The sequence below is a fragment of the Poecilia reticulata genome, linkage group LG5 (genome assembly GCF_000633615.1).
Source record: "Poecilia reticulata strain Guanapo linkage group LG5, Guppy_female_1.0+MT, whole genome shotgun sequence".
NCBI classification, from domain to species: Eukaryota; Metazoa; Chordata; class Actinopteri; order Cyprinodontiformes; family Poeciliidae; genus Poecilia; species Poecilia reticulata.
The window spans coordinates 7,671,465-7,696,493 of record NC_024335.1 but is presented as its reverse complement, the minus strand read 5'-3'; the positions used below and the strand labels follow the sequence as shown (position 1 = coordinate 7,696,493).

General features: G+C 36.6%; 1 protein-coding gene across 1 annotated transcript in view; it reads right to left on the bottom strand.

Moving 5' to 3' along the window:
- LOC103464423 (protein phosphatase 1 regulatory subunit 1A) overlaps positions 1 to 24,275 on the bottom strand; it is a 27,596-nt gene extending 3,321 nt beyond the window's left edge. Inside the window, exons 1-6 of the mRNA XM_008408508.2 lie at positions 23,800 to 24,275; positions 9,938 to 9,998; positions 4,389 to 4,426; positions 4,163 to 4,226; positions 2,405 to 2,587; positions 1,246 to 1,374 (exon numbers count right to left, since the gene is read on the bottom strand). Coding sequence (XP_008406730.1) covers positions 1,246 to 1,374; positions 2,405 to 2,587; positions 4,163 to 4,226; positions 4,389 to 4,426; positions 9,938 to 9,998; positions 23,800 to 23,880 — 556 coding nt within the window. The 5' untranslated portion in view covers positions 23,881 to 24,275. The remainder of the gene's footprint in view (positions 1 to 1,245; positions 1,375 to 2,404; positions 2,588 to 4,162; positions 4,227 to 4,388; positions 4,427 to 9,937; positions 9,999 to 23,799) is intronic.
- Positions 24,276 to 25,029: the final 754 nt, after the last annotated feature.

The window sequence follows — 25,029 nt, the reverse complement described above, 5'->3', positions numbered from 1 at the left end:
TCCAAAAATATCATCAGATATATTTGAAATATATCTGATGAGTCTCACTGATAAGAATATATTCCCACTGAAGAATATGCATGCTCAATATTAACTCATTTTAAAAATACAGGTCTTCTATGCCCTTTAAATGCAGTAATGTCTTTTTTTTTACTTTTTTTTAATAACAATTGAACAACCTTGTTTTGTTTTTACATTGCCTTCAGGGTTCTGCCTTATTCAAAAGGCAGCTAAAAAAAATTCTTATTCCAGTATGATTTTCCTTAATGTCTTTTAAAATTACAATATGTGTTTTCCATTGTTAGTATTTTTTAAATACACTATTTGTCTTTTGTCAATGTTTAATTCTTTTTTAATTGCTACATTCTCTTTGTGAGGTGCTTACTTAGTAATCTTTGACTGCATAAGGTGCTACGTAAATAAATTTTACTTACCACACATTAATGTTTCATGAACAAAAAAATTCTTCCCTTTTTCCCTTTTTGCATATTTGCAGTTTCCGACATCTCCTTCAGAAGCTTTTTATGGGTTTATAAGTCAAAGCTCCAATTTTCCCAGGGAATTTAAATGTGTGGAAAAACAAAAATTTGAATACATAAAAAAAAAAAAAAAAAACTGAAGTTAGCATTTGCTTATTTTCTGGTTTACAGAAGCATTATTACGCAGATTTTACCGTTTAAAGAGCAGTCAAATCTGCTCGGCTGCTTAAAGAGCCTATTGATACATGTTGATTTGCAAATCCTGCATCCAGTCAAGTACCACGCAAAACCTTTGTCTTTTTCCAGTGATAGTTTTCCAGATTGGTTTCTTAAGCCAGGTGCTGCATAAGATAACGATTATTTCAATCTGTGGAGTGTTTAAGCCCTGCTTAGGATCCTGTAAAGTAGCTAATAACATATTAGCTGGCATATTATTTTAAAGATTTTTACCAGGGGCAAGGACAAATTTTTTTTAGATTTATTTTTGGTTGAAACACTTTAGATATTAGCTTCTGTATTCAACCTTGATATTCAGCCTCCAGCAGCTGAGTGACTGTCTACCTGGATATTTCACACATGAAGTCAAGGCCACGTCACAGTTGTTTATTGACAAGCCATGATTACTTGACACTGACCAAATCTTGTTTACCCTGCATAAATAAACCCTGTGTACTTGGCAAATGGACAGTGAAAGTGTCCCTTCGTGAAACAGAAACAGACGTGGGAGGAAAAGATTTGCGTCTTAGCGAGGTTGATCTTTGTTTACCTGTTAGTGCATTTTCTTTCTGGGACGAGGGATCTGCTACGGTGGCCACACTGGAACAATCGTTTTTCTCCTTGGAGAGGGGGCACTCCAGTTCACCGCCGGCATCTAATAGGCTCTCCCTGGAGAACTCTGCAGGGAGCAGGGATGCAGATAAATGTTGACCGGAGAGAAACTACAGCCAGAGACAAAACTCAACGTGCTAAAGATGAAACAACATCCTGCAGCAGTAGTTTTCAAGTGATGAACAGAGCTGCTCCACCTTTCATCAGTCAATGCCTCCTGACATTTACAGTTGAAGGTTATTTACCCCTTATAACAAATTTAAACCACTGATCTTTGAGTGAATCCATACTCGACAGAACTGGTGTTAATGGTCATTGATTTGCTTTCCCCAGCTTCCGCTTTGCTTCTTTCATCCAGACTGAGCACTTCATTTAAGCCTCCTCTGGTGAAACTTTCAAATAAAGGACAATCATCTTATAATCTTGAAAGGGGGCTTTCCATGTTGTACGTCACACTGTGGACTGATATAAAATTTAAACCACTACACAGTGCTACTGCTACAGAGAAATAAGCCCGGTACACTCAGAATGCATTAGTCGAGGGCAATTACAAGTGTAGTTAGTGTGTGCTGTTAGCTCTACCTGCCATTACATTGAATTACTTGCCCTCAGGCAAGGCTATTTTTGTCAGAGAAAGTAAAATAGTTTAGCTCAGACAGACAGCATCTGCAAAGATGGATGTCTTTGCATGTAGTGTTTTTTTTTAAGATTTTATTGGCTCTAGTGGCCTTTATTTGATAGTTAATTAACAGGAAAGCGGGTAATGAGAGAAGGGGGAAGACATGCAGCAAAGGTTGCAAAGGCTGGGATTCGAACCTGCGATGGCTGCGTCGAGGACTAAGGCCTCCATATGTGGGTTGTGCTGAACCTCTGCGCCACCACAGCACACCCCAGCATTTAGTGGGTTTAACAAAAACATTTGCTATGTTATAGCTTGAAGACAAGAATCAGTGTCAATAAGTAAATAACGACTTAACATTTTAGTGTACAGTCGAAGTACGACTGTTTATAAAGTAGATTTTAAGAACATGTACAGAATCAATTTATGCCAATGCAAGCAAACAGTAAAATTACTTTTTATTTTGGTTCTAACTTACCTTCCATTTGGCAGCGCAGCTTTTCAAAGGCCTCTGCAGTGGCCTCGTCATCATGTGGGAGCTCCTCGCCAGTGGGAACAGAGTCGGGACTGGGCCGGTCAGACAAGCAGCTTTCTGAGGAGCATTCGTCTCCAGCTCCCTGCTGCTGCCTGTACAGGTGATGTTCTACAAGAAACTGCAGCTCTGTGAGGAGGGACATCAAGAAAGACATTAATGGGTGAAAATAACAGCTGATGGCGACTAAACAGAGTAAACAAGGTTAAGGATGAAGAGTTTGTTGGAGGATGAGGAAATCCAGCTAAAGACGTTTAGCAGCTTAAAATGTTTTCTGTTAAATTAACCACCTGAACTATTAAGAAGGGGAAAACAACTTAACACTTATTTAACATGTTCAAAACTAAAGCACAATAATTATCACCTAAATATTCTGGCCATCAGAGGTTACCTCTAACAGATTGTTAAATAAAACGGCATAATAAACATTAAAAAATATGTCTCTGAATGTTTATTCTTCAATTTAATGAAAAATGCTGTCACTTTGACTACATATGCCCCTCCCTCAGAACTGTGCACTTAAAATAGCCTCTTTAATGATGTGTTGTAAAATCAAATCGACTTGCTCATTTTTCGTGGCATGTGTTTTCTCCACTGTTAGCATTGTATAAAAGTTCCAAAAACCAATAAAATGTTTCTCATGTAGGCCAACTTTATAAGTCAGAAACATAGAGACGAAGGGAGACCCAGTCTAAAAATCGGATAATGAGTCCTTGGCAAAGGAAGAGCCACACTGACAGAGTAAGTTAGAAATTGGACCCTAAAGATGGAAAGAACTCCCCTCATTAACTAGCCAGCGCTGTGCAGATTATACTGTGCTGACAATAGTGCCTGGAAGTCGTTTAAACCTAAAAAGTGGAAATGGGATGCAAAAATGGCTCCTTCTTTTTTGTCGTATTACTCGGTGTTTTCATTAAACTAAAGTCATTCATAATGTATAGTCAAAACAAAAATCTAATTCTGGGAGAGGAATTTATTTAAAGTCTGTGTGCTTAGAGAGTCTATCTCTCTAAGCACATCTGTATTAGGCCAGGCAAGTTTATATCCATAGCACATTTCATCAACAAGATAATTAAAGATGTTTTGCATTACATCACAAGGGAACATTGCAGTGATAAAAAAAGGAAAAGTAAAGAAAAGTTTACTGTTTAGCAGAACTGAATATATTTTTTCCATTTCAATGTTACAGCTTTGAAAAAAACTTCTCCTTCCAGTTTTACACAGAAACCCCTTCCTCCTATTTAATGTCCAAATATAAAGTTTATTTCACCATAATAAAGGACATTAATGTGTGTCCTACTTACTCAAAAGCTTCAACCAAATATCATTTCCATCCTTTCATCTTTGCTTTACTATTTAAATGTGATCTAGATCAGCAAAACAAACCTTTATGTTACATGTGAAAAGAGATTCTTGGCTGTGGAACATTAAAGTAAAAGTTGAGGCCAATAAAACTTCTCAGGTTACTCAAAACCTTATGCAGGTTACTTTATCAAATACCTTGTTGCCTTAGCAACATGTTAGCATTTCTAGAAATAAAATTAAATATAAAAACTTAAAAGGGATTGGTGTTTTACAGATATAACATTTTGTATCTGGGAAAGAAGCTGCTCTACAATGGGAGCTAAAAACAAAGTGCTGTTTTTAACAGATTGTCACCATCACATATGGAAGAGAGATAATAAGGTTGATAAAATAGTGCACCTTTCATTGTTGGTGTCCCCTTTTGTCCTTTTCTTCGTTGTCGGGGAGAGTTCAACAGAGCAGCCTGGAAAATATCAACATTACATATCAGCTAAGCAGAAAGTACAAAGATGGATTTGAGCTGAAACTCAATTTAAGGAAAACAACAGTAGAGGGATTTTTTTTATTTTATTTTTAATAATCACATTTCAGTGAATCTTTGTTTTAGAGAGCTTGATTGAATTACCTTATACAACTGGTTTGGAAGCCGATCTTCATCTATTTCTGTCACAAAGCAAACAATCACTTTAGTTCTGGATACAGAAATAGAAAAAAAAAACACCACATAACTGCAACAAAAAAACTGTTTCAGATTTTGTGTTCGTAGATGGAGCACTGCTGTGCATCCAAAGAGAGCAGAGCAGAGAAGATGACCTCTGCCCACATCACACATTATCTGATACAAGGGCCTGATTTTTACCCAGCACCGAGCCTCGCAACGCCGCTACACATGTCAATTACATCCACCTTCAAAGACAAACCCTAACCCAACCTGCGAGTTTTGTAAACTTATTTCCTATGTAGTCAGAAAAGAAAACAAGTTTATTTTCTATTATGTTGATCATGCTGTAGTTTGACTTTTTAAATGTACTTTGTACTTTAAAAAAAAAAATTCTCATTTTTGTATTTCACTTTTTAACTAAAACAATGTTAGTGATGCAGGGAACATCTGCATCACTAACTGTCTGGTGTTTTTTTGCAGGATATTTTAATTTCTAGTGGCTCTTATTTAGTAGTAAATGACCATGAAATAGGAGGAAGAGGAAGCAGAGAGAGAGAAAAGACTTCCAGCTAATTGCCCAAAACTGGGACTCGGACACAGGACAACCACATCAAGGAGCCCACTCTACCACCTGAGCCACCTGGCACTCAAACTCAGTTCAGTTTTGTCCCTTTTAAGTGAATTTATTTGAGCTGATCCAGAACTGTTTTAGCTGTTAACAGTTTTTCTTAATGTTTAAAGAAACGTTCAACAGCATATAAGCTGTAAAACTCGCAGAAGCATTTCTGAGTAAAGAGAAGACAGGGAGATGTATTATGTAGAACATGATAGCCTTGGAGCTGACGCAGTTAAACGTGTTAAACGAAACAGCTGACTCTGGTACAGTGAGACCTCTGATCAACAGTGAGCATCTTTAACTTACATCAAAATCTATGTTTTACAGCCTTGAAACTTTTTTTCTAGGACACCACCTAGTTGCTTGGCAACCTACGCATCCCTCGGCACTGCAAATGATGTTCGTCTCTGTGTGTGTGCGTGTGTGTGAGTGTGCTTGTATGCCAACTTGCATATAATATCCCTACTTAAAAGTATGCTCTGTTCAAAAGATAGTGCTTTTATTTTAATTCCCTCATTTCTTTGATTTTCTTTATGCACCAAACTCTAATCCAAAAGTGAATAAAGATTTTCAGAAATGCTATTAAATGTTATTTTAATTATAATTGCATTTTTCTTTCTTTACAAAAATACACCCAATTCAGTCGTGTTTTAATTTTTTTTGGAGAAGTTTAAATTTCTCTCAGTTTAATTCATACTTTTGTATAAAGCTATGAAAACCCTACATGAACATGGCTCTTTAAACAACAACCAAGCAACATAAAGGACACAAAAGCTACATTTACTCTTTTCCTTCCATTTAAAATTCTGTACGTTTTGTATAATAATGAGTTCGCTCTTGTTTCAGGTTCTTAGACAATTGGTTTATAAAGTGTAAAATGGGTCAAGCTTGCTTGAAATCTCATTTGAATCTCAGATTTTGGAAAAATGCAAATCCAGTTCCCTTTTTTGAGTTGTTTTCAAGTATTTCAATTAATCAGACACCTGCTGAGAGCCAAATGAGACCATTATTGTGGAAGAAGACGAGCTGCCTTCATCATCAAAACATGGAAATAGAAAACATAGTGGGAGCTGGGCAATTAAGAAATTATAATCAGATGCAGATGGATTTACACCGGAATAAAGTGTTCATAGTTCAATTGCTAAAATCACAGTAGATTAAATGAAAGCAACAAGAAGCTATAGTTCGATTTCTAACAAAAAAATTTGAACAATTTGGGTCAAGAAATATAAAGTTTGGCAGTAAAATGGTTGATTATCAGATTGTTTCATGTCTGTGTGTGGCCCATCTGTGCCGCAGAACGAGGAAAAAAGCCAGTAAAAAAGCTTTTCCAGTAGTGATGAGTCTATCACTGCAACTCCCAGCTGGCCGACTGAAACAAAACAAGATGAAAACAGAGACACTCCACTGACTCGCAGCCAGTTGTCCTCATCTCTAATGTGTTTAAACTATAAGCCACTTTCAGAAAAATTTGAGAAAATACTCACAACCAATTGCACTGTCTGACAAATGATTGAAAATTCATGCTGCAGTCAATTATTGATGTATTTGAAAAACTAAATAAAAATAAATGTCTCGTGTAATCGTGCGTCTCCTTCAGAGTATGAAAGGAAGAGCCTGTTTTGTCTATTTTTGCACATTTAAACAGAAGTGGCTCCTTTCTTTTCATGCTGAACCTGCATCAAGCCTCCTTTGCTTTTTCTCATTGTCTTTCAACAAAAGAAGCACCAAATGTACTTCTGAAGCAGATACAAGCTCACAACACTATTAATGATAGCAATGAGAATATGAAAAAAATAGAAACATGATTATCTCATGTCTGCCTCCTTTCATATACGAATCAGCCAAAACTAGAAGAAAACTGTGGGAAGGTTGCGGACTAAAATGCACAAGGCATTTTATTTGTTGTATCTATTCCAACAAATCATTAACAGGACTCCAAATCTAATATCTAAGTGTTCTCTCTCATTAATTTTAATAAGTGAATAATAAACATATATACTGTAGAGATACATGTGTTAATATTTTTAATTTTGATTGGAAACACACAAACTACTGTTTAAAACTGCTGACAAGTCAAATTCTCATACTTTTTCTTTGTCTTGTGATTCAGTCCTCACCTAACTAGTAAAATATAGACAGTCTAGCTAAGTTTATCATTTGACATTCCTTAGGTCACACAAATAACATTTGCAATTTAGACAGGTGTGAATCTGTGGCAAAGAAAATTTGACTGACAACTGAAAGTTTGGAGTTTATTTCCAGTCTAATCCTAACACAATGTAAAATGTCCTGGGAAGGAAACTGAATCCCTTATTATTTGCTGATCTGTGGTCCGGGGGAGTAATAAATACATTAATGAATGTACTTTTTTTTTTTTTAAATGCTACAAAATCCATTAAACATTGTAATCAATTATGTTTTGCAGAGACTGAGGAAGATCTTGCATTTTAAACAATTGAGAATTTTTCTCTGGCACAATGGAAACTGCTTAGTCTTTTCAAATTGCCTATAAAGCAATGCAACATGACAGGCAACTCCAAATGTTGATAACATTTCTTAAGAAGATAGCTACACTTTCTAAATTAGGAGGAACGATGGCTGTGCATGTTTTTTTTTTATTCTGTCTCACTTGCATGAACAATAGAAGTAATTAAATTTCACTAATAAATCTTCAGCGTCAGCACTTCTTCCACGCTTATTTGATCAAGTTACTTCAAGAATCGGTGAACACAAGAAATCCTCCAGTTTGTAGGGTCAGCCTTGAAGAAAACTGAGGTCACCCTCAGTCTCTTAATGACCTTCTTCATTATTGTGCACACAGTGGGTATCTTGGTTGTCTCTGCTCCTCTGACGTGGTTTTGGGGGATCACAGTGCACAGAGAAGAGCAATATGCAGCACATTTAATAATGCAGGGATTTATCTGATGTGGGGCACACCATTACTGCACCAGTGCAGCTCTGCTTTCTGATCATCATGTCTGTTCAGCCCCATCCCCCTCCCACAAGCTTTTACTCTCACACACAAAAGCTCACGAAGCCGATCATGACAGCTGTGATATTGTGTGTCTGCGTCTGATTCAGTGTGCCTTTGCATCTGCTTGACTTAGTCCATCTCATTAGTTCAGTTTTTAATTTTGCTTTGACATTTGTGGGAGGTTTAATGAGAGCTAAGCAAGAAACAAGCCACATAGCTGCACTTCAGCGACAATGAAACTTCTTGAGCTGCTTGTGGCAATTAGGAGTGATTACTAATCCCTTCAAGATGAATATGAGGAGGATTTAATAACAACTGTGAGGGTTTTTACCTAAACAAGTTTAAATAACATTCAAAGCTGTGAACAATGATCAATGTCTACAGAAACAACAGAATTTTCATCTAAGATCATTTGTTCACGCCTACCTTCACTTGCATTATATTTGTTTTGCTGTTTATTTGCTGATCCCATTTCGACTTGTTCCTGATTGTTAATCATCAAACCCACTAATATATCAAGTCCCAGAGTGACATCCCATCAGGTGCGGCATAGAAACTATGGCTGCTGCACATCGAGGCTGGGTAATGAAACCGTGTTTGGTATCTGATGTGAAGCTTTCGGTTCTGCAGTAAAGCAAAGTGCTTGTTCACAGGGACACATTTTAATAATCTGGGTTGCATTTTGCTCATCTCTAGTTGAAAACCTAAAATATTTAAAGCAACTCAGATGCAAGCTAAGATATTCGACACAGAATAGGATTACATTAAAACTTAATTCAAATATGTGGTATTTTTGCAACCTGGGATTGAATCAAGCACCAAAAACACTATATATTTAATTTTTTCATCCTACTTTTAGGGATACTTAGAAGGAGAAGATTGCCCAGGGTAAGATTCATGAAAAAAACAAAAATGGTCCGACCTCATCTGCATGTAGTTAATCATTCTCCACAGATATTCAGCTCAGCTTCCTTAGATTTTTATAACTTATTCAGCTAATTAATTTCAGGTGGTTTTTGGTTTTGTTAAAATGACTTTCATGGCTTAAAATGAAAAACGTATTTTTTATACACAAGGAAACAATTTTAAAAGAACTGCAGATATGTATCAAGAATCATGTTTGCAATGCTGGACTTTCTGCAGGGAAAATATAAAACTGTGAGATAAAGAACGAGAGCATACTAATAGCCTTCTATTTATCATGACTCATCGCTTCGTTCCTCATTCAGACCAGAGAATACCAACAGGAGAAAATTATTCTCTCTGCGTTCATCTCTTAATTCTGCGGTGGGTCACTTTACACACAAATATATTCCCAAATCAACAGAGGCAGTGAGGAAAGCAGGGAGGATGACTCATACAGCAAGAAAAGTCCTCAGAGGTTCGCTGTTCTGTTTGATCGTCAAGATCCCGTGAGAGAACTCGTAGCTGTTTTTGTTGCTGTAATGCAGCAGGAAGATTCATTTGGTGGTTACAAGGAATGAGAGGCAGAATAACAGCAGTAAAGCTGAAAAACAGAAATACTTTTATCCTCATTTGTGTATAAACCTTTAGCTTGAAGAATATGCAAGATTTTTGGAGTAATGAATTCAGTCTATGAAGTTGCATTTAATAGTGACTGAGGATACTGAAATTTTAAGCATTTTATTTCAAACTATGTTTTTGTGTGTGTGTAGGTGTGTGTGTGCGTGTGCGTGTGCGTGTGTGTGTGTGTGTGTGTGTGTGTGTGTGTGTGTGTGTGTGTGTGTGTGTGTGTGTGTGTGTGTGTGTGNGTGTGTGTGTGTGTGTGTGTGTGTGTGTGTGTGTGTGTGTGTGTGTGTGTGTGTGTGTGTGTGTGTGTGTGTGTGTGTGAGAAACACAACTAACAATAGAAAACATGTTTCTTTTTAGCATGTTATTTTCACTTGTTGAGTCTCCTACCTGGTGAGGACTGATCACTGGACGCCACCAGAGTTGCAGGTGTGGGTCTGCGTCTTCTGATCTGAAAAAGATTACGTTTTGTTCAGAAACTGATGATTTAATTATTATCAACACAGTTTTAGTAACAGACAGGTGTATGAATGTTCACACAAATTTCTCCATTTTATGTCAGTATTCTTGAGACATTCGTTTTCAGAAGGTGTTCAGTTTGACATACAATCAATAATAAAACGATGGTAAGAATAGCAGTGCTTTGCTTAACAAGTTATTTGAATAGATTTTATCAGCATGGCTGCAGCCCTTTCCCAGTATGAGCAGTTAATAAGGTCAGTCCAGCATCCAGGATCCTACTACTTTCAGAAGAACTGGAATTCTGTAGACTTTGAAGATGGCTGATTTGGACCAGGGCAAGGCTGTATCCTGCAGCACTGAGCACTGAGATCAGATAGTTATCAAACTCCTGCTTGTTTCTGGGATCAGTAGCAGCAACACGCAGTGACTAAAGAAGGATTTTCACTTGTGAATATTCACTTATAGAGGAAAATAACTGAGCAATAATGTTCAAAGATGACGGCTCTGAGGTGGTGCAGAACTTTAGTGTGCATTGTTTGATCACGGCAGATGGAAAGGGTAGTTGGATTGTGAATGTTGAGATTTTTTTGTGCTTTGAAAAATGAAAGAAAAAGAGCATTCATAAAAAAAAGACATTGTTGGGAATACAAAACTAATAAGAAGGGGCTTAATGGAAATAAAATTGCAAGAAGAAACAAAATAAAGCCTCTTCAGAGCAAGATTCATCATGTGCATCAATACATATTTAGAAAATTAAATAATAAAAACGAAAACCGCTGTGAACTGCTTAATAGTACTTTCTCTCAAAAGCTCTTGAGAGGAAAATGTTATTTATTTTTTTATTCCTCAGACAAATCCAGCAACAGGAGATTACTTTTAATTTTATTGCTCAATAAATGTAAAGCCCTATAATAAGGTTAGCTTAAATAGCGTTTAAGCACCGTCACATGTCCTCCTCTTGACAGAAGCGTAAACAATTGTACTGCAGCTGACAAAGCTGCTGGGTAATGCTGGGTGTCGAGTCTGGTCTTCATCCTGAAGCCTGCTTCACTTAGCAAAACCTCATCCAAAACAAAGCAGCATCAAAACATGATCAGTTTTCATTACCAAAAAGGAACTTTAAAATTAGGTGCTTTAAAATTATGCTTTAAAATATACATCTGAACCAGAAATCAATAAGGTTTACGTTTTTTCCACCAAGTAAAGTCACTCTGAAGTATACATAAATATACTTAACAGTGGTAACCAGACGTTGTTGCTTTCAGTTTTATTAATCTTTCTTCCTGCTCAAACCTTTCGCTCTCTCTCTCTGTCTCTCTTCAAACACGAGTTAATATTTATTTTATATTTTTTCTCTTACATGTGCTACAGATATTAGATATTGGAGCTTCACAAGGTTGTAGACCTGAACTGATGAGCTTCACGCTTTGACTCCAGGTACAAATGTGACTACAGATTAAAAAAAAGTCCCTGGGCACAAAAGAAGCAGAGTGAGTTCCATCTTTCTAGTACATTCAAAGTGATGTGATTCAGATATGAGGGGCGTTCATCATCTTTAAAACACAACCTTGCCAAACAAGAAGGGTGTGAATATGTGATGATAATGTATTTTCTTTTCTATAGCAGCCAGGCAGAGGTGTGCAGCTCCTGCGCACAACTATATGTCATTTCTGAGAAAATTGGTTGCTTCTCATTTTAAGTCAGATGTCAGTTATTAACTGTAATGATTGCAGCCTTCGATTTGAGCCAGTGTGACTCTGTTATGCATTGCTGCTCACAGTCAAGATGTGTGGAAAGCCTGATAAAACCTCCGGTACGAAAGCTTGTTTCTGGTGTCATTAAATATTCTATGCTATGCTTGCTACAAGTAATTCTGGTTTTAATTACCCAAAATGTTGCTGGCTTAAAACATGTTTAAACTGTTGTTTTACTGTCATTTTTTGTGTGTGTTACCGTTATCTAATCAGTCCCAGTCTTCTGTATTTACCCACCTCTCCTGCTTTCAGTACTCGCTGGATCTTATTTCTCCGTTTTACCCTGCTGTCTTTTTAGCTGGTTTCTGTGTTTTTGCTCTGCTCTGGCTCCCTGTGTTCTCCATGATTTTTGCGAGTTTGTTTGATTTTTGGACACTTTGTTAAAAACATCTTTCCTTATATTCATCCAGAATCCATCTTGCACTTTGGTCCACCCTCCACTCATACATCATGATGGATAAAGTATTAATAGCTGGTCAATCTGCACAAAGAATCAACAACATTTGCTTGTAGTTTAAAACACAAACCAACAAGTAATCAGAAGAGACAAGAAGCCTTTACACACAGRATCAAGAAAATGTCTGAAGGTTTTATAGCTCTTAGAGCTTTGAATAGCTTCTTTTCTTTTTTCTTTTTCTATGATATTGGGTTACATGATTATCTCTCTGACAGAAATTAATTACAGTGCTAAAGAATGGATTMACCCCAGGTCCTTTTAAGTATCTAAGTAACTAATCATTCAATGGGAAACAAAAAAAAATATCAGATTGATAATAAGATTGTTTAATTAATGATACTTCATTACTGAGATTTAAAAGTAGTGTCAATCTGTCCTATAGCATCCATGCCAGTGATGAGTGTACTTATATAATTGGATTGTAAATCTTGTGTAATTTACACAATACTTTTAGCAGTTTTAGCTTTGTGTCTTTTTCCATTCCAACAAGCCAACCCACTGGCCTACTTTAAAGGACAACCATGGCTGTGTAGCACTGATTACAACCAGAGTCATTGTTATTCTTCTCACCCTGCAGCAAAGAAAACTCCCCGATCCTCCACTCGCACAAACAGCAGCACTTACTGAACGGACTTGCCCTTCAAGCCACCATGCCTGCCTTTCAACCCACAGTCTGTTAATAATGAACGCCTGTCACTTCTCRAAACAACGGACAGCAGCATTCTTTGAAAGTGACTGGTGGGCAGGAGAAGCCGTAGCTGTAAAATATAGGTCAAGCCAAAAATGGCAGGGTTGTGACTCCACTAGTATGTTCATGGCTCTGCTTTGTAATTTTTCATGTGCAAAAATAGACATTAGAGTGGCTTAATTTTTATTTTTCTTTGTCCTCAAACTGAAAAAAATACCTGAAGAACAAATCTTGGGAAATAAATCAAAAAGCTTTTTTTATTTTCATATGATAACTAAAACTCTCTAGATTAATTTATTTACAACTAATAAATTAATCTGTTTTCTTATCTGATCTGTGAGTCAGCTCCCCAAAAGAATCCTTGGAGAGATGAAAAGTCGGTTCTGTTTGGTTTTACAAAGTGATGCATTCAAATTAGATTCAAGGTCAATGCTGTGGAAAAAGTGCTTTATGTTCCAGATCAAATAAATGGTAGTCCCCTGCATTAATTTATCACTTAGATGATTGATGACCACAGTGATGACTAAACTCAGACTCAATTTTTATGTGTAATATTTCCATTGCTAAACAGTGAAATTTACTCACTAGCTTTTTTTATTTTTWTYCCCATCTGTACATAGATCAGAGCAAACTTGTAGGTAAATTAAATTTACAACTACTGAAATAAAATAAATATCTGGCTTTTATATGGTTTTTGGTTCAGCTACAGACAAAACCTTTRATTTATTGGAATGTTCAATTTCTTAATTGCCTTAAGTCTTGGTTGATTGGAACCAGGAGAGTTTAATTAAAATAAAACTACTGTTCACATTTTATGGCTTTAATGATCTTACCAGCTTCTCTGTAAGAGTTCATCAAGCTTAGTAAACTTTGTAGATTCAGTATAAATCTATTTTAAAATGTCTGTACAGRAAGTTGCTCTTTTGAGCTTGTGTTTGATTCATCCCTCCTCGGAGGGGTTTGGTTAATGATGAAATATTATTCTCGAGTAAGAAAATAAGCTGCATAAATAAAAAGTGAAARCAACCTTCCCCAAGGCTTGTTACTGGGGCAGCCAAAGAAGATCAGAAATCGTGCAAAGTGGTGAGATTATATCAGTCCAGGAGGAAGATTACGATTTCTCATCTTTCATTCTGTCATTTGACATGTGATCCTGGCATTGTTCAGACAAGAGCTCCTCCATAATGAATCTTTCAGACTCTCCAACAGTGGGTTCACTTTGATTTGATTAAGATGAATTACTCCAGAAACAGCCACATCACTACCTGGGGTTTTGCATTCCTCTAATACCCTCTCAGTTTCTCTCCATCTTTCTAAGTCTTTTTAAGTCTGCACATTAACTGGAGACTAATGATGACCCAAATGCTCTGAATGTTCTCAGTAAAAGGACAAACAGAGAAAGACAAAGTCATTGTAGGGAACATTAAAGTACAAAGTCTCATTGTTGAATTGCATGCAGTAAATGGCTTTCTAACTTCATGAGTCACTCTCCCATAAAGAAACAACACACTTCTAACTATATGTAGTTTTTTTAAAAAGCAYTTATGTCTGTGATATAGTAAGATTATGTTTCCACATCAGTAACAAGAGAAAAAAAATCACATTCAAGAAAATTAAAAAGCTATACAACCACTAATAATTTTGATTCAAAAGATAAATATATGTAATGAGTATGATCTGATGAGCAAAATAACCAATAAAAGAYGACAAAAGGCAAATGCTTATTTGTCAGGTCTGCTAGTTTTGCACTCTCACATTTGGTTTTGTTAAATGAAAGCCTGAACTGCRACTTATAGTCTTATGTTAAAGTTTTCCTCAGTCTTTTATGTTGTAGTAAGTAGCACAGCTTATATCTTGTTAAAGCTCTGAGTCACTCTGACATATGTAAAAGTAGAAATAATAATAATAATAATTAAAAAAAAGAAATACATCYTCAATTCAACCAGTTTAAATCCTTGTTTGGAWAAATTGTCATTAAGTKGTTAGARCCAACAAGGCGCAAGAAATAATAGATTTGCATAACAAAGGCCTACTATAATCATTCAATGGGAAACAAAAATAATTAATATCAGATAGATAATAAGATTGTTTAATTAATGAAACTTCATTAATCAGATTTAGASTGGGGTGAAACCATAAAGTCCAGCTCAGATTAAAACATTTTTCAGCATTAGTGATGACTTCAGAAAAGGTCAGTGTGGAATAAATTTAATGAGGGCGAACATACATCACCTTCCATTTTCTATTTCCACATAATAATCCTCATGTTCACTCACACATGCACACCTGAGGACACCCAACAACCGCAACCGCATGTCATTTTTCTGTACAGGAACTCTTGTACTTCATTTGATAGCAAAACATTTCCCTTCTGCCATTATCTGCTGGGTATCAAGWGTAACAATTTAATTTTAGCACAAAATAAACATTGAAAATCTWACAAAATTTAKCACTAGACACTTTAAAAGCAGAACAGAAATTAAATGTACTGATATTTTGGAASAATTTACAGAGCATGAAGGCTGTAAAATCAACTTGGTTGTACAGGAAAYCGCAGCYCATGTGCAAATTTCAATAATGGCTTATTTTTGTTTAGTACCGAAAGTTTGCTTAATTAAATTCAGGCTTCTGAACCTGGACTGAATAAATATAAGCTTTCACTTCCTATTTTTTCAGAACTCTGTAAAGAGATAATCACGGAATTTTATACAGTTAAATGCATAGCAGCCATTTCAGTTCATTTCTCTATTTTTTCAGCCACTTCTATGGTTCATAATCATCACTCAGTGAAGCACTCCATGGACATAATGCCACTTTGAGATCTCTGTGACCTCTATTAACCTGACCAGTAAATGTTTTATGGACTTGGAGTAGAAGAAAAGGTTGTTACCAAGAAAACTCAAGCAAGCAGAGGCACAGCATGCATATTTAGTGTAGAAAGACCCCAATTGATGTCTGAACCTTTTTGGTAACTGTGATAAAAGCAACAAAAACATGTTTSAGTTCAAAATTTGTTCAGAAAATCAGAAAACCTGGGTAGCAGGGAATTCATCTAACCTTGCTAGCTGTCCTGAGCCATATTGTAGCTTTAAATCTACCTTCATAGCTACAGTAGCTGAATCTACCTTCAGCTACTTTAGCAAGGAAACCTAAATATTTTAAACTAAAACTGCAAATTGTGAAAAGGCAAGTGGTTATTATTACGTCAAAGTAGTATAACAAGTAAGCTGTGATCAGTGGTGAGTTCTGATATGGGTGACATGGGTAACCGCCAAGGGGCAGCATATTCCCCCTCATACCCTGTAATACTGCAGTGTTTAAATATCTATTCCTAATGGGCACTTTCCTCTTTAAAAAAAACTTTGCTGACGTGGTTTAAAATACRAAGGAAATTTCAGTATTTTTTACATAAGCCTTCCTCAGGGAGTCAAATGGATCCCAATGAATCATCAGCCCTTTGAAAGACGCACAAAAAGTTGGGATAGCAAAAATTGGAGAATATGCTTAAGATTTTATGAGGGGGAAAGAATAGGATTCAACTCAGCCACATGCTGTCGTCAGCTTGTTACAGACCTCAGACAAACCATGTGTCTATATAGAGGTCAAAGGGCATCTTAGCCAATCAGAAACAAGCAGGCAATCAACCCAAAGAAGAGACATCTGTGAGCAACTAGCATAATTAGTGGCAAAGAACTAAATTAAAAAGAAATTTTCTTTACAAACATGAGCATATATAAATACATGAAATCACTAAAGTTAAAGAAARCAKTTCAACTTCAATTCCTTATTAAGTTCTTTAGGGTTTAATCTCCATAAAGAGTGGGTCTAAAATGCTTCTAGCAAAGATTTATCTCTGCTGCCTCCTCTTTTAGGAGCAAGTACAACTTATTTGCCTTGATATTTCATAATATATCTCAAATATAAATCACATAAAAGGTTCTGAAATCCTGGTTTTTAGTTCTCTTTTAGTTCTGCATATATAAATCAAGCCACAAGGACATTTMAATAACTATATAACATAGTCTGACAAGTGATTCTGTGTGAAACAGAAAAGCTTTTATCTGTATGAGGATGTAGGAACACATTGCCTTTAATAATTGCACTACACTCAGCTCAGCTAGAACAAGACAAATTACCACCAAGTAATTGAGACAAAAAGTGAGCAGAAGGTTTATAGCTGTCTGCTATACACTCACACCTAGGGAGAATTTAGAGAAACCAATCAAGCTGACAGTCATGTTTTTGGACTGTTGGAGGAAGCTGGATACCTGGAGAGAGCCCATGCATGCACAGGGAGAACATGCAAACTCCATGCAGAGGGACCCCAGGCTGGGAATTGAACCCAGAGCCTTCTTGCTGCAAGGCAACAATGCTACCAACTGCACCACTGTGCAGCCCCAGCTGGGAGAATGTAGTTTCCAACTTGCTGGAAGGAGTTKTAGGGGCTAATGCCACACCCTCGTAACATTTTCTTCAGTAACTGGTTCTCTTAACTTATGTCTCTAAATATTTTTGCAAAGGTCTTTAGCTTGCATGTCAAAAGCTTCATCCGCATYATAGATACTTCTGACTTTCAGAGGCTGACTGAAAGGAAGACTCTTCTTTAGGCTGGAAGGATGAAAATTACTGTAATGTAAAAGTGTTTTCCAATAGGTCAGTATATACAATTACAAGATGCATAATGCAGAGTGGATCCGTTTCAGAAAGATAAACAATGCACAAAATGTSTTTCAGAAAATATGCAGTTTCTATAATGTAGAAGGAAGCAGCTGGGACTTGATTTGAAAATCAATGTTATATTAGAAACCGATTAACTATAAGACGACCAGGTTCCAGGCAGTGTGTAATAAATAGGCTTTACACAATGTTGTTACCATAKAAAATTGTATTCATTGTTTTTGTATTCATAACTATCCTCAAGAGCTTTCTCTAAGAAACGTTTTATCTCTTGTGCAAAAAGCCAATGTAGGATAATGGCTCAACAGTGTGTAGAATACTCCCTTTCCACGCTGTCTCAAGATCTCTAATCTCTAAGCATCTTTGTTCTGGATTACAATGGCACCACCTTTGAGCTGTCGTTATGACAAAAGATCCAAGCCTAATGCATCAATCCACCTGAGATGTTGAAGGATGAACAGTCAGGATTACCTARAGGTTTAAGGTTTGTTCCTTTCCAAACTACTCTCAAAAATGTTGGATGTATAAGTCCCCAAATTTTCCTTTGCTTCAATTTTCTTTGCTTTCTCCTTTACTATTCTGCTCTGGAATAGTTTTTTGGTCATGTAATATTTAATATAACATATACAAATTGCACACTTGCAGATGATCAGATTCAGTTTTCTATTGTTCTGTGTTGACAAGTTCCTCAGGTGTTAAACATTTAAGAGCCTAATTGATGAAGGATTGACTACRGGTGGAGTAATGATAAAATCTCTCTTTAAAATGCCTCATGATTCACAGTGATGTGTTTGCTGTCCTGAGAAAGACCTATATCAGATATCTATTGTTTCTATAGTTTTTTTAGACCGTGAAATGTAAAAAAAACTTGAAAAATTAAATTGTAGTGTTTTGATATTAAACAGTACATATTTGTGTGCTCAACATTTAAGTCTATAAGGGGATCCTTTCTACAAACATGGATATTTTAATTTATTTCATGAATAAAAAGCATTGAATAACTGCAAAATTTKAGGAAAATAATATGCAACTTTTTAATATTTTATACAAATTTCACAGGTGTGGTATTCATATCTATTCAATGTCCATTACTCTCACACCCATCAATAAAATTCTAAGCMAATACCGTGTTTGCCTTCAGTTTTGACTTGACCAAAAGGATGTTTGAATACTTTTGTACACTGAATCTGCTTGCTAGCAGAATAAACAATTACAGGTATGCCTGCTGCACAGAGGCTGAAATACTGATATTAACTTCACATAAGATTCACAATATTACTGCATGTATTGCAGCTACCTTTCTCTTTCTTCTTCATTAATACTTCAACATAAATCAGCAGGCAACGCTGCACCCTAACCTAACACCCGTTGCCATCCTTCAACAAAATGCAAAGGTACAAAGAGCACAAAACGCTATGGAGTCGTCTCTGAATCAATGTTGTTCTAAGTGTATCATGGCACAGTAAGATGCTGACTTAAGTTGTCACAAAATGACTGCCAACAGCTKGAGATAGAAAACAGAGGATCTAGATTTTCTGCATCTTTGCAATGTATGCAGCACCAACTCAGCTAAAATGTCTAATGGAAATGTCCTAAGTTAGTCTTTGTTATTATTAGTTAGAGGACTTACTCTCTCTGCTTYAGGTTGAGTTCCCAAACTGAGAATCTTCAATTAGTTACATCAGTCACTGACATCATTAGGCCTCTATACGGTTTTGCCAATCTGCTCCTTTGGGTGTACAGTGAGTATTTATGCAATGTTGGCGTATTGATGAAATATGGGGCTGTTTTTTGCTGCTATCTATCAAGAGCCCAGAGAGGCTGTCCTGACTGACACCCCAGGTCCCCAGGGTGGCTGGTTTACAATGCTGAGAGGTGTCAGGGTGCAAGGATTACTGAAGCATGAGTGAAACCCCTTTGGTGTGAAATTCAWAAACATGATTCTTTTTTTTCACATTCAGAGGTTCCTCTCTGTTTGTTTACGGCCTGCTGGGCCTTCTGGTCATAGTAATACTTATAATAAAAATACAACGCCACATGAGAACCCGCATGGAGAGCGAGATGCTCATAGTGATGCTGAAATAAATTGAAAATGCATCCTGAAAAGGAAAAGTCCCACTGGCACATCATGAAAGGTTTCATCATGCTTGTATTTGAGGTTGTGAGCTAAAACTCTTCTGGGTTTTACAGGTCAAAGAAAACAGATTATTTCATTTGTATAYAACCAAAAGGAAATGTGTACTATTGAGTAAAAGGAAGCAAACAGAAGGTCAGAGGATATTTTGAGCCTCTATTGAACAGCTGCCACCTAGAAATAAAATGTACACTATATACAGTACATAACAAAAATCCCCATACCACTTGGACTTTTTCTCTTTGTCACTTTAAATTTATATTTTTGTAATAGATCAATACAATCAAACAAAAAGATCAAGCAGTTTGCCCAAGAAGTTAGAAAACTGCACACCTTATTCTTGCTAAAGCGTCCATGATTAGTTGAACATGTTGTCCCAAATATATTGTAATTTTCCTATTAACTAAAATATTGTGGCTTATGATGTGTCAAAAATTTATTTTTCAACCATGAAGGTTGCCACTTTTTCACCTGATCAATGTGAAAAAATGGCCCAGCCAGATCAGCTGGACTGCTGACGTGGCTGTGTCTGTTCTGTACTGAAACCTACAGAGTAAACACTGGAAGGTTAACTTTACCAGAGTTGTAGTTTAAATGACTGGTGTACATTTAGATAATTCTACACTGTGTCACTGTTGGCTGCAATAAAAAAAAAAAAAAATAAATAAATATATATATATAGTCATAAGTGAGATTAGTCTGGATGTTTCCCACATGAGAAAAAGAAGAGTGCAGTGGGAAAGAACCGAACACAACTTCAGAAGGACATTGTGCCCTCAACATTTCTCTCCAGAAGACTGAGTTATTTTTAAGCAACAATGATGGAGTCAACAGATGGTTGTTCCCTCATATTCATTACCTCTTGTGATTTCACTCGTGGCTGTTAACACAATTGGATCAAGCATACGTTATTTACCCAGAATGCATTGCAACGTAGGCAACGTGATGACGTCTGTGTGACAATATATTATTAAAATTTCTAAAAATTAAACTACCTGTATTGTTTTTACATCTAAAATAAATATTTCTCAAATGAAGTCTATCATTACAACTATTGTGCCCATAAGTCAAAGACTAATGTATTTTTTTTAAACCTACATGTTATTTTTAAATTGCAGGTAAAACAAAAATTCATGAGAAATATTTTGCATTTTCAACTCGGGTTTTTCTGCTTATGCCTGTTAGGTTTGAAGGGAATTTTATTTTTTCTCTTTTCTTGCTTTTCATGTTTGATCCTTTTCAAGAAGATTTCCTGAACATAAAACCTCACAATAATTCTGGCTGGGGGAAAAAAAAAGATCAAAATTCCTTAATATGTCAGAAGAAGTGAGAATATATTGAACTTCCAGCTCCTGATAGTTAAGCTAAAAAATATGCTTTAGAACCAAAATGGTATCAGTCATTCAGATTGAAGGTTTGATCTAAACATGTGAACCCAAGAGCAACAGATACAAGTTATTCCACTTTCCAGTATTGTTGTGAAACTATAAATTACTTAACTGTTGACATAAATTGGGAAAGTCAATTCTGCAAACTTCAGAGGCTTGATTTTTATTAAGGTACTGAAAGAAAACTAGTATAAACCACTTTGCTACAGCTGTTTTTCATGGGAGACAAATTGTGCTATAACTGTTTTCATGCAGGTGTTCCTCTTTGCATTACATTGGTTATATTTTATTCTTGTGGTGTTTGAGCTGCTGTCATTTTGGCCAGGACATCCTTGTAAGTGAGATGTTAAATCTTTTTGAGTCTTTCCTGGTCAAAAAGTAAAAGAATAAAGTATATTAAAGGATTATTTTTAGCCTTCTCAGTTTTACCTAGTGAAATGTAATATTTTTAAATGTTGACAATGTAATTGTCAAAATTAAATGTTTTATTCGTAGTGAAACAGCACAGGGTCAGATTTTGCTACAGGATTTTTTTTTCTGTTTTTGAGTGTTAGATCACACTCTCTGTTTTCTTTGATATATTGAGCATAAACAGCTTTGACGTCACTTTGACAATAATGTAGATGGACACAGTGTTTCTTCCGTAGTGAAGGTGCTATTAAATGCCTCCAGGCTGCAGGGAAGAAGGGCTTATTGGTAGAGGAAGGTCTCTTCTATAACGTGTTGCTTATAAGGCACTGAACTACAGCTCTTTGCATCAAGTCTATTTTTTTATTTGGAAAGCATGATATTTTGCCAAATATTTTATTTGACACTTATATCTGTATTTATATGTGCACTTTCATATTTTCATGGTGTCACTGCACATTTAATCAGCAATCAGATATTTTATGTTACTTTACACACTGTCAAACAGCTTAATTACATGAATGGTGATTTTTTTCCTGAAACCGACCTGATCAATGTGAAAAAATATAACCGGCTATCTTGTTGAATCATAAATTAACTGCAATTAAATTGTCAGACCTGTGGAGAAATCACTTGTCTGACATGCTGTTGGCTAAAGACCTCCAAAATTAGTATGCCACAAAGTAAATAAGTTCAAAGAAAGATCGGAAACTAAAACATGACATCCATCAGTCTGGAAAGAACTAGAAAGCTATTTTAAGACATTGAGTCTCCAGAAAACCACAATGAGATTTTATCCAGAAACGTAGAGAAACATGGAATAATGGAGAACCTTATAAGTAATGTATACCAAAATGACCCTAACTCATCCAGGAGGTCAATAAGGAACACAGAACAAAATCTAAAATACTGCATGCCTCAGTATTGTCAGTAAAGATCAGCGTTTATAATTCAACAATAGAAAAAGACACTAAAATAGCTTCCACAGAAGGGGAAACACTAGGAAGGTGTTTATCATGTTACTTCTGCTGCAAAAATAATGCAGCATTTGAAAAAAAAAAAAAAACATTGCGCCAACTTTCAAACACAGTGGGGACAGTGTGATGGTCTGGGGTTCTGGTGCCTCAGAACCTGACAGACATGCCATAATTGATTGATCTGGGTTGTGATAGTTTTGTTTTGGAAAGTATTATTTTAACATAGATGTGCCTGTATAACTATATAAGCTATAGTTCTGTCTCAGCCTTCAGCTGAATTTGACCACAACCTCACACAGCTCCCGAAAATCCTTTTGCAGGGAAAAATTTCTAAATAAACAGAAAAGCATTGAGAAGTCTCCAGGCATCCACGTTTACCCAGTGTTTTTCAGTCAGAATGAAGAAAATACTAAAAAGTAGAAGGATACAGGAAAGAGGAGAGGCAGATGGGGTGTAGGCAGACTCCGAAAGCTTTGCCGGCTGTATTCGGCATTCTTTCATTATGAATGAGCCGTCATCTTCATTTTATATTTATAAAAAGGAGAAAACCTGACATATTTTCACACGGTATTCTCCACAGGCACAAGAACTGCACGCGCTGGGATTTTCCACTGACTAAGCCTTATTCCCTCCTATATCATGAAATGCAGATTTCTTGCATCACCCCATATTTTGAAACAAACATGATTGATTAGTTTGCTAATAACAAACACAGATGTTACTATTAGATTGGAAGAAGAAATATTTACACCAGCGATAGTGATTTCATTTTTAACCTATGATGCAACAGAATTTCTATCAGTGTTTCACAGGTTGGAACCGTGAGCAGTCAATCTGTGAAATCAAAAATTCACCCGATGAACCACTGGGGATGTGTGTTTGAAGTCCAACATCACTTTTAACACTGCTGGGATCCTAAGTGCCTACTACAAATCTGCCAAGCTGTGAGTCTAGGTAGGTGGAAAAATCGATCATAAATTCATTGACCTTACAACCGCTCTGCATTCAGGACACACATCAAATGTTAAATGTTTTAACTGTGATTAATTTAAATACTACGGTACACAGAATTTGTGACACACTCTCCTGAGCAGCTCAGCATCAATCGGTCTTGGTTAAATTCAACTCAACTGTCTAAATCTAATAATTTATAATCTTTAACAAATTGTTTTAAAAGTAGAAATCCTTCACTTTTCCAAACATGAATCCACAAAGACATTCCAGATTCTGATTGATCCACACAGCCAGCTTTTCTTCCCCATTTTTTTTTTCCCCCTTTTTAAATTTTCCATTGCTTTCCGCCTTACTTGTTCTGCTGCCTCTGGGTCCAGGTGGGTGTCCAGCAGGGGGACGGTGAACTGAATCTTTCTGGGGCTCCCGGTTTCCATGGTGGTGCTGTCTGTCAGAGAGGAGAGGAGAGCAAGAAGAAGAAGAAGAAGACGAAGAGGAGAATCCGTGCAGAGGTAAATGAACCAGGATTAAAAAAAATAAGTGGGCTCCAGCTTTTCCCAAAAAATAGCCAGTTTCTTTTTTCTTCTATTTATTTTATCTCTTGCCTACACCTTCCCCTGATAAGCTTTCTTTTACTTATTTCTGACCTATACACTTGTCCTGTCCTCAGCACCTGCCGGCGTGTCTTTCCCAGCTCCCCTCTCCTTCCTCTCAGCCTCTCCAAGCCCTCAGTGCTCAGGCAAGGGCATTTTGAGCCAGGGACACCTCTTCTCCTCTCCTTCTCTCCCATTCGCTGCGCTGCGCTCCCCTTCACACGAAGCCCCGCCCTCTCTTCACCATTCTGTGTGTCTGTATTGGCTGTTTCATCTCAGGGCTGTTCTGCAGCATCCTCTGCACAGATGGCAGAGTCAGGATGACAAAGAAACGCTCTCTCTATCTCTGCTGAAGGGGGAAAAAGTCGACCGCTGCTTTGGGAGTATTTTTAAAATCAGCAACCTACACATGCTTTAAACCAACCCACACTGTGTTCTTTACACACTGGTTCCAGCCTTCAGTGGCTCTATGAGATCAGCGTGCTGATTATAATTTCACAGAATTAACCTCAGTAATCTCCATCTTCACTCATCTAGATGGCAAATAAAGGTTGAAATTTTGAAACTGCAATTATGCTGACAGATAAAGTGGCTTAATTGGTAAATGAATAAATGCATATTGATTAGTTTGCTTCACTACTTTAAACATTAGATAAGTTTGTCTGGGAAAAAAAAGCAAAACTTGTGTAATAATCTGAGCTTTGTTCAAATGTGTCGATGCAATGTTTTCTTTGTCTGTCGGCCACCCCATCTTTATCGATCGTGTCTTGGCCTGAGTGTCCCCCATATCACACGTCTGCTGGGTCCCGATACCTGACACCACCAAGAAGCATATGGTGCATCAGACCTGCAGTGTTTCTGATGAGAAAAAATCTAATAAAAGCTTGCAGCTTTCTAACTCTGCTCTCATCACTAGAGGTGTTGTTTATAAACAAATCAACATCAGCTCTGCATGAATGCTAGACTTTATTACAACAGTTATATATATATATA